Source organism: Nanorana parkeri, unplaced genomic scaffold (genome assembly GCF_000935625.1).
Source record: "Nanorana parkeri isolate BGI_ZX_2015 unplaced genomic scaffold, ASM93562v1 scaffold1533, whole genome shotgun sequence".
Taxonomy (NCBI): domain Eukaryota; kingdom Metazoa; phylum Chordata; class Amphibia; order Anura; family Dicroglossidae; genus Nanorana; species Nanorana parkeri.
Window position 1 is genome coordinate 17,914 of NW_017307801.1, and position 9,943 is coordinate 27,856.

The 9,943-nt window shown below is 56.2% G+C and overlaps 1 protein-coding gene across 1 annotated transcript in view; it reads right to left on the bottom strand.

Annotated features, from left to right (window-relative positions):
* The window catches only part of LOC108798663 (rho guanine nucleotide exchange factor 10-like protein), a gene marked incomplete at its 3' end in the record, with an annotated part of 28,047 nt that overhangs the window by 16,196 nt on the left and 1,908 nt on the right, over positions 1–9,943 (bottom strand). The window contains exons 3-4 of the mRNA XM_018570440.1: positions 5,931–6,107; positions 3,894–3,921 (exon numbers count right to left, since the gene is read on the bottom strand). Of these exons, the coding sequence (XP_018425942.1) occupies positions 3,894–3,921; positions 5,931–6,107 (205 nt within the window). The remainder of the gene's footprint in view (positions 1–3,893; positions 3,922–5,930; positions 6,108–9,943) is intronic.

The following is a 9,943-nucleotide window of genomic DNA, read 5'->3' on the forward strand; positions in this document are numbered from 1 at the left end:
GGGCACACCCCCCCCCCCCCCCCCCTACATAAGTATGTCAGACATTTCAAGTCCGAGGAGAAAGGTCTCTTCACTGTACCAGTCTGGAGTCCGTCAATCGGGAGGTGATGAAACAAAGTGCGGGTTTATCACCTAAACCTAATTACAACAGAAAATACCCCTCCATTGCTGCTGGAGTCACACACTGGACTTATAATGGGCGCAGGGGGCTTATATATAAGGGGTGACTGAGGAACCAAGGAAGGGGTCTCCCAATACAAGTCCACAGACTGGTCCAGGACAGGATACTGGGGTATAGGGGAACACAGTCTCAGCTCCGCATGTATCCCCACATAACTTGAAAATAGGTCTCTGGGGTCCTTCTGACCCATGGAGCGTACAAAATGGGTCCCATACAGCCCAAAGCGCCATGGCAAGTCCCTCTCCCAATCGATAGAACCCCCTACACAGCCAAGGACCATAGTCAGTGGGAAGGAGGCAGGCCTGCAGTACCCTCCAAATAACAGAGGCTTCAGTCACAGAAACCATGGCATGAAGAAATGGTAATGTAGAGCGTTCCTGGTAATGGACTGGCCCACTTATCCCCCAGATCCCAGGCAGATGACCCCCCACTTGCCTTAGCTGGTCTACAGCCGGCCTTAGTGCCCCAATTGCCAACACCATTAGATGGAAAATTGGTAATCAGCGTTCCTGTTAATGGACTGGCCCACCTATCCTCCAAATCGCAGGCAGATGACCCCTCACTTTTGCCTTAGCTGGTCTACAGCCGGCTTTAGTTCCCCAATTGCCAACAGCACCACAGGGAAAAATTGGTAATTAGCGTTCCTGTTAATGGACTGGCCCACCTATCCCCCAGATCGCAGGCAGATGACCCTACACCTGCCTTAGCTGGTCTACAGCCGGCCTCAGTTCCCCAATTGCCAACACCGTCACATGGAAAATTGGTAATCAGCGTTACTGGTAATGGACTGGCCCACTGATCCCTCAGGTCCCAGTGAGATCCTCCACCCGGCACTGCATGCCATGGCAGGTCTACAGCAGGCTTTAGTTCCCCATTCTTGACACCGTCACATGGACACATGGCAATGTAGAATGTTGTTGTTGGACCAGCCCACTGACTTCCCCCCCAGATCCAGAACAGATGACCCCCTCACTTTCCCCCACCTGACCTACAGACGCCCCTCGTTCCCCATTGCCGACACCATCGCATGACCAGAACAATTGGCAATGCTGAGCGTTCCTGTTTATGGACCAGCCCAGACTCCAGTTAGATCGCCCTCCCTGGTCCTCCTCCTCCTGCCCTGGCAGGTCTACAGGCGGCTTTACTGTCACCACTGCCACCACCTCTCCTCCGTCAGGTAGATCAGAGAACACAATGGAGAGGAACCCGTCCTCCTGCTTCTCTGGGGGTCCCTCAATCTGGATAATTCCTAATAAGACTAAAACCTGCCGGTGGGACGTCTGAGGAATGACAGAAGACGCGGCTCTGGGAATCCGGCGCTGCGCGGACTGGAAAGATACCATAAAATCCTCCGGAGAATTTTCCATCGGATAAAAATATCTCCTCAGCTCTGAAAAATGATGTTTTGTTAACGTTCGGCGCCGGGCTCCCGGGAGGACCGAGTGACCGATGTGTATGGATATGACCAGACGACCCCCAACAGAGGGGAAAATCTACACACGTGACACACAGCTATGACAATGACAGGGCCTCTTAATTAGTCCTGGGTCCCCTCTTCATTCCGGGGCCCACCTATATCCAGGGGTCATTATGTCACCTAGGTCTGAGGACTAGATGTGAGGGACTGAACGCGTCTCCTCCTCACCATGGAATAATCATCACTCAAAAGAGCACCTGTCGTGAGAGAAAGACCCCCCCACCTTCCCATGTACCCCCACTTCCTCCCAATCATCTCAGACCTCCACCTTCCCATGTATCCCCCACTTCCTCCCAATCATCTCAGACCCCCACCTTCCCATGTACCCCTACTTCCTCCCAATCATCTCAGTCCTCCACCTTCCCATGTATCCCCCACTTCCTCCCAATCTCAGACCCCACCTTCCCATGTACCCCTACTTCCTCCCAATCATCTCAGTCCTCCACCTTCCCATGTATCCCCCACTTCCTCCCAATCTCAGACCCCACCTTCCCATGTACCCCTACTTCCTCCCAATCATCTCAGTCCTCCACCTTCCCATGTATCCCCCACTTCCTCCCAATCTCAGACCCCACCTTCCCATGTACCCCTACTTCCTCCCAATCATCTCAGTCCTCCACCTTCCCATGTATCCCCCACTTCCTCCCAATCTCAGACCCCACCTTCCCATGTACCCCTACTTCCTCCCAATCATCTCAGTCCTCCACCTTCCCATGTATCCCCCACTTCCTCCCAATCTCAGACCCCACCTTCCCATGTACCCCTACTTCCTCCCAATCATCTCAGTCCTCCACCTTCCCATGTATCCCCCACTTCCTCCCAATCTCAGACCCCACCTTCCCATGTACCCCTACTTCCTCCCAATCATCTCAGTCCTCCACCTTCCCATGTATCCCCCACTTCCTCCCAATCTCAGACCCCACCTTCCCATGTACCCCTACTTCCTCCCAATCATCTCAGTCCTCCACCTTCCCATGTATCCCCCACTTCCTCCCAATCTCAGACCCCACCTTCCCATGTACCCCTACTTCCTCCCAATCATCTCAGTCCTCCACCTTCCCATGTATCCCCCACTTCCTCCCAATCTCAGACCCCACCTTCCCATGTACCCCTACTTCCTCCCAATCATCTCAGTCCTCCACCTTCCCATGTATCCCCCACTTCCTCCCAATCTCAGACCCCACCTTCCCATGTACCCCTACTTCCTCCCAATCATCTCAGTCCTCCACCTTCCCATGTATCCCCCACTTCCTCCCAATCTCAGACCCCACCTTCCCATGTACCCCTACTTCCTCCCAATCATCTCAGTCCTCCACCTTCCCATGTATCCCCCACTTCCTCCCAATCTCAGACCCCACCTTCCCATGTACCCCTACTTCCTCCCAATCATCTCAGTCCTCCACCTTCCCATGTATCCCCCACTTCCTCCCAATCTCAGACCCCACCTTCCCATGTACCCCTACTTCCTCCCAATCATCTCAGTCCTCCACCTTCCCATGTATCCCCCACTTCCTCCCAATCTCAGACCCCACCTTCCCATGTACCCCTACTTCCTCCCAATCATCTCAGTCCTCCACCTTCCCATGTATCCCCCACTTCCTCCCAATCTCAGACCCCACCTTCCCATGTACCCCTACTTCCTCCCAATCATCTCAGTCCTCCACCTTCCCATGTATCCCCCACTTCCTCCCAATCTCAGACCCCACCTTCCCATGTACCCCTACTTCCTCCCAATCATCTCAGTCCTCCACCTTCCCATGTATCCCCCACTTCCTCCCAATCTCAGACCCCACCTTCCCATGTACCCCTACTTCCTCCCAATCATCTCAGTCCTCCACCTTCCCATGTATCCCCCACTTCCTCCCAATCTCAGACCCCACCTTCCCATGTACCCCTACTTCCTCCCAATCATCTCAGTCCTCCACCTTCCCATGTATCCCCCACTTCCTCCCAATCTCAGACCCCACCTTCCCATGTACCCCTACTTCCTCCCAATCATCTCAGATCCCTGCCTTCCTATGTACCCCACTTCCTCCCAGTCATCTCAGAGCCCCAGTTTCTTGCCTAAACCATCCAATCAATCAATCCGTACCCCACCAAACACACCCCATGTACTACACAGATATTCGCAGATGTAAAGCAGATTGTACAACCAGGTTGTCGTGTGTGTGGTGGGCCTGTGAGACAATAACATTGAACAAAGCTCCCACATACTGTACAATGAGCCGCACTCACCTGGACGGTCGGGCCGGGGCGATCGGCTCTGTAATAAAAACATAAAAACCGGAATGAATCCAAAATAAAGATTCCATCTTATAAAATGTAGCAAGAGACGAGAGCAACGCGAGAGATCCTCTGACCTCGTCCCACAAACATCAGATCATCGATTTCCATCTGACAAAGCTTTATTACGCAACAGGAAGTGGCAGGAAATCTCCCCCCCATAAGCTGACCACCCACTATACAATCTGATTGTACAATCTCCTTTAGGATTCGCTGTGATATGAATCCATCCAGTTTGCATCCAATCAGAACTCGCATAGCTGATGGCAGCTCTAAAGAAGATTATACAATCAGATTGCATAGTGTATGGTCAGCCTTAGACAGTTGTCACCGACCAAGTGTCCCCATTGGACGATTTACTCTCTCTTCCTGTTTAGGTGACAACTGTTAAGATTTTAGATTTTCCGTTATTTTCTATCCTGGACACAACAAGATGAGTGACTCCAATGCTGTGTGACCAGAAAACATGAAAAGGCGGGTGTATATATTTCCTGGGACCGATATATATATATATACTGTGCAGGCGGTATACAGAAGCCGAGGTCGGGCCCCTGGTTCACACCAGTACACATGCAACATTCTCCCGTCTCATCAATGGCACTCATTGTGCGGTGGGACCGGCGGAGGGTCACATGACCATGAGGTCACCCCTGCGCTGCTGCGTGCAACAAGACATCCCCAGCCATGACCGTAAACACATGTGCTCTGTGTTATAGGCTCCCAGAATACTCGGCATGGGAGGGGGCGTGCCCTCCCCGCCATGGTGTGTGCTCTGAATATCAGGGGACGTTGTTCTAACATTAAGATCCACAAGGAACCCTAGAAATGATCAGTTGGTGCTTTCCAGACCATTCATAAGAACACATGCACAGTATGATGGGGGAGGGGGATGAGAAGGGGGGGGAGAAGAGAGAAGAGGGGATGTCCCCCTGGTGATGGGATTACGCCCCTCCCCATGGTGTGTGCTACGAATATGAGGGGACATTTTCATTAATTTAAGATCCATAAGGAACTCTAGAAATGATCAGTTGGTCCTTTGCAGACCATTCATAAGAACACATGCACTGTATGTGTGGGAAGGGAAGGGAGAAAGGAGGAGAAGAGGAGAATGAGCTCCCCCCCCCCCCCCCCCCCCCCAAAAAAAAACCCCCCCCCCCCCCCCCCGCCATGGTGTGTGCTCTGAATATTAGGGGACGTTGTCCTAACAATTAGATCCATAAGGAACCCTAAGATGATCAGTTGGTGCTTTGCAGACCATTCATAAGAACGCATGCTCAGTATGCAGGGGAAAGACAGGGGGAGGGGAATGCTGTTTTTGAAGGGGGGAGGGGGGGGCATCCTCTCACCCCAAAACATTATATAAAGAGAGATCACTCACACCCCAAAGTTCAATAATGGACATTCTATATCAGAACCAGACGATCTCTCTCCAGGTCACATGACATTCGGAAACTGCAACATTGTAGCTCATGGAGGCTCAGCATCACATGTGGGTGGTCTGTATGCAAATACAGCCTGCCTAGGACCGCCCACTTCCTCCAGACTGACACCCACCCACCCATCGAGGCATTTTGATATTTGCATAACTCCTCCCAGGAGCCCGCCCACTGCTTGCATCAGGGCTCTTGAGAGAGTACTGAAGGAGGGTGCTGTGATGTTTTTAGGAAGCTATGTACAGCCCGTTGCTGGCCCCTCCCACCAGCCATGATCTGTCTGTTGGCCCCTCCCACCAGCCATGATATGTCTGCTGGCCCCTCCCACCAGCCATCATTCTGCCTGCATTGTATAAGTGGTAGGCAACCTTGACACTCCAGCTGTTGTGGAACTACATGTCCCATGAGGCATTGCAAGGCTCTGACAGCCACAGACATAACTCCCAGAGGCAGATGCATGTTGGGATTTGTAGTTTCGGCACAGCTGGAGTGCCACGGATGACAATGGCACAGATGACGTCATACACGGTAATACGGGGACAAGTGATTGGGGTACCTGTGGCGGGGGATGGGGGCTCCTGAATCTTCTCCTGGATGCTGCTGGAAGAGGACAGTCCGACCTTTAACCCTTTATTGGCCCCGGAATCATCTCTGTCGCCGTCGCTGTCAAAATCGAAGAATTCTCCATCTTCATCCTCCACCTGGGGCCCCCCAGAGACTCCGGGGGGGACATCTGAAAAGCCGGCAGGACACGCACAGGTCATATTGGTGGAAATGATATATCAGGTGGTAGATCTTCAGGTATCGGGGATCACACAGGGGGCCCCACACACACATCACAGAGCAATATATTGAGGGGTCACACAGTACACTCGGGGTGCAGGCGGGGGTCACACAGTACACTCGGGGTGCAGGCGGAGGTCACACAGTACACTCGGGGTGCAGGCGGAGGTCACACAGTACACTCGGGGTGCAGGCGGAGGTCACACAGTACACTCGGGGTGCAGGCGGAGGTCACACAGTACACTCGGGGTGCAGGCGGAGGTCACACAGTACACTCGGGGTGCAGGCGGAGGTCACACAGTACACTCGGGGTGCAGGCGGAGGTCACACAGTACACTCGGGGTGCAGGCGGAGGTCACACAGTACACTCGGGGTGCAGGCGGAGGTCACACAGTACACTCGGGGTGCAGGCGGAGGTCACACAGTACACTCGGGGTGCAGGCGGAGGTCACACAGTACACTCGGGGTGCAGGCGGAGGTCACACAGTACACTCGGGGTGCAGGCGGAGGTCACACAGTACACTCGGGGTGCAGGCGGAGGTCACACAGTACACTCGGGGTGCAGGCGGAGGTCACACAGTACACTCGGGGTGCAGGCGGAGGTCACACAGTACACTCGGGGTGCAGGCGGAGGTCACACAGTACACTCGGGGTGCAGGCGGAGGTCACACAGTACACTCGGGGTGCAGGCGGAGGTCACACAGTACACTCGGGGTGCAGGCGGAGGTCACACAGTACACTCGGGGTGCAGGCGGAGGTCACACAGTACACTCGGGGTGCAGGCGGAGGTCACACAGTACACTCGGGGTGCAGGCGGAGGTCACACAGTACACTCGGGGTGCAGGCGGAGGTCACACAGTACACTCGGGGTGCAGGCGGAGGTCACACAGTACACTCGGGGTGCAGGCGGAGGTCACACAGTACACTCGGGGTGCAGGCGGAGGTCACACAGTACACTCGGGGTGCAGGCGGAGGTCACACAGTACACTCGGGGTGCAGGCGGAGGTCACACAGTACACTCGGGGTGCAGGCGGAGGTCACACAGTACACTCGGGGTGCAGGCGGAGGTCACACAGTACACTCGGGGTGCAGGCGGAGGTCACACAGTACACTCGGGGTGCAGGCGGAGGTCACACAGTACACTCGGGGTGCAGGCGGAGGTCACACAGTACACTCGGGGTGCAGGCGGAGGTCACACAGTACACTCGGGGTGCAGGCGGAGGTCACACAGTACACTCGGGGTGCAGGCGGAGGTCACACAGTACACTCGGGGTGCAGGCGGAGGTCACACAGTACACTCGGGGTGCAGGCGGAGGTCACACAGTACACTCGGGGTGCAGGCGGAGGTCACACAGTACACTCGGGGTGCAGGCGGAGGTCACACAGTACACTCGGGGTGCAGGCGGAGGTCACACAGTACACTCGGGGTGCAGGCGGAGGTCACACAGTACACTCGGGGTGCAGGCGGAGGTCACACAGTACACTCGGGGTGCAGGCGGAGGTCACACAGTACACTCGGGGTGCAGGCGGAGGTCACACAGTACACTCGGGGTGCAGGCGGAGGTCACACAGTACACTCGGGGTGCAGGCGGAGGTCACACAGTACACTCGGGGTGCAGGCGGAGGTCACACAGTACACTCGGGGTGCAGGCGGAGGTCACACAGTACACTCGGGGTGCAGGCGGAGGTCACACAGTACACTCGGGGTGCAGGCGGAGGTCACACAGTACACTCGGGGTGCAGGCGGAGGTCACACAGTACACTCGGGGTGCAGGCGGAGGTCACACAGTACACTCGGGGTGCAGGCGGAGGTCACACAGTACACTCGGGGTGCAGGCGGAGGTCACACAGTACACTCGGGGTGCAGGCGGAGGTCACACAGTACACTCGGGGTGCAGGCGGAGGTCACACAGTACACTCGGGGTGCAGGCGGAGGTCACACAGTACACTCGGGGTGCAGGCGGAGGTCACACAGTACACTCGGGGTGCAGGCGGAGGTCACACAGTACACTCGGGGTGCAGGCGGAGGTCACACAGTACACTCGGGGTGCAGGCGGAGGTCACACAGTACACTCGGGGTGCAGGCGGAGGTCACACAGTACACTCGGGGTGCAGGCGGAGGTCACACAGTACACTCGGGGTGCAGGCGGAGGTCACACAGTACACTCGGGGTGCAGGCGGAGGTCACACAGTACACTCGGGGTGCAGGCGGAGGTCACACAGTACACTCGGGGTGCAGGCGGAGGTCACACAGTACACTCGGGGTGCAGGCGGAGGTCACACAGTACACTCGGGGTGCAGGCGGAGGTCACACAGTACACTCGGGGTGCAGGCGGAGGTCACACAGTACACTCGGGGTGCAGGCGGAGGTCACACAGTACACTCGGGGTGCAGGCGGAGGTCACACAGTACACTCGGGGTGCAGGCGGAGGTCACACAGTACACTCGGGGTGCAGGCGGAGGTCACACAGTACACTCGGGGTGCAGGCGGAGGTCACACAGTACACTCGGGGTGCAGGCGGAGGTCACACAGTACACTCGGGGTGCAGGCGGAGGTCACACAGTACACTCGGGGTGCAGGCGGAGGTCACACAGTACACTCGGGGTGCAGGCGGAGGTCACACAGTACACTCGGGGTGCAGGCGGAGGTCACACAGTACACTCGGGGTGCAGGCGGAGGTCACACAGTACACTCGGGGTGCAGGCGGAGGTCACACAGTACACTCGGGGTGCAGGCGGAGGTCACACAGTACACTCGGGGTGCAGGCGGAGGTCACACAGTACACTCGGGGTGCAGGCGGAGGTCACACAGTACACTCGGGGTGCAGGCGGAGGTCACACAGTACACTCGGGGTGCAGGCGGAGGTCACACAGTACACTCGGGGTGCAGGCGGAGGTCACACAGTACACTCGGGGTGCAGGCGGAGGTCACACAGTACACTCGGGGTGCAGGCGGAGGTCACACAGTACACTCGGGGTGCAGGCGGAGGTCACACAGTACACTCGGGGTGCAGGCGGAGGTCACACAGTACACTCGGGGTGCAGGCGGAGGTCACACAGTACACTCGGGGTGCAGGCGGAGGTCACACAGTACACTCGGGGTGCAGGCGGAAGTCACACAGTACACTCGGGGTGCAGGCGGGTCACACAGTACACTCGGAGGGCAGATGGGAGTCACATGTTACTCTTGGAGTGCAGGGGGAGGTCACACCATACACTCGGGGTGCAGGCAGAGGTCACACAATACACTTGGGGTGTATTAAATTCAGGGGCAAGGAGACAAACAGCACCCAATGACCAGTATATCGGAGTCCAGGGGTCACACTCAGGTGCACAGGGATACATTTAGGGTGCAGGGGGTCACACTCAGGTACACAGGGATACATTTAGGGTACAGGGGTCATACACAGGGATACATTTAGGGTACAGGGGTCATACACAGGGATACATTTAGGGTACAGGGGGCACACACAGGTACACAGGGATACATTTAGGGTACAGGGGTCACACACAGGTACACAGGGATACATTTAGGGTGCAGGGGGTCACACTCAGGTACACAGGGATACATTTAGGGTACAGGGGTCACACTCAGGTACACAGGGATACATTTAGGGTGCAGGGGTCACACTCAGGTACACAGGGATACATTTAGGGTACAGGGGGCACACTCAGGGACACAGTTAGAATGGTGACACACTCAGGGTATACAGTATTTGGGGTACAGGGAGTATATAAAGAATTCATGCAGCAGAATCGGGGGGGTAACAAGCAGCACATTTTGGG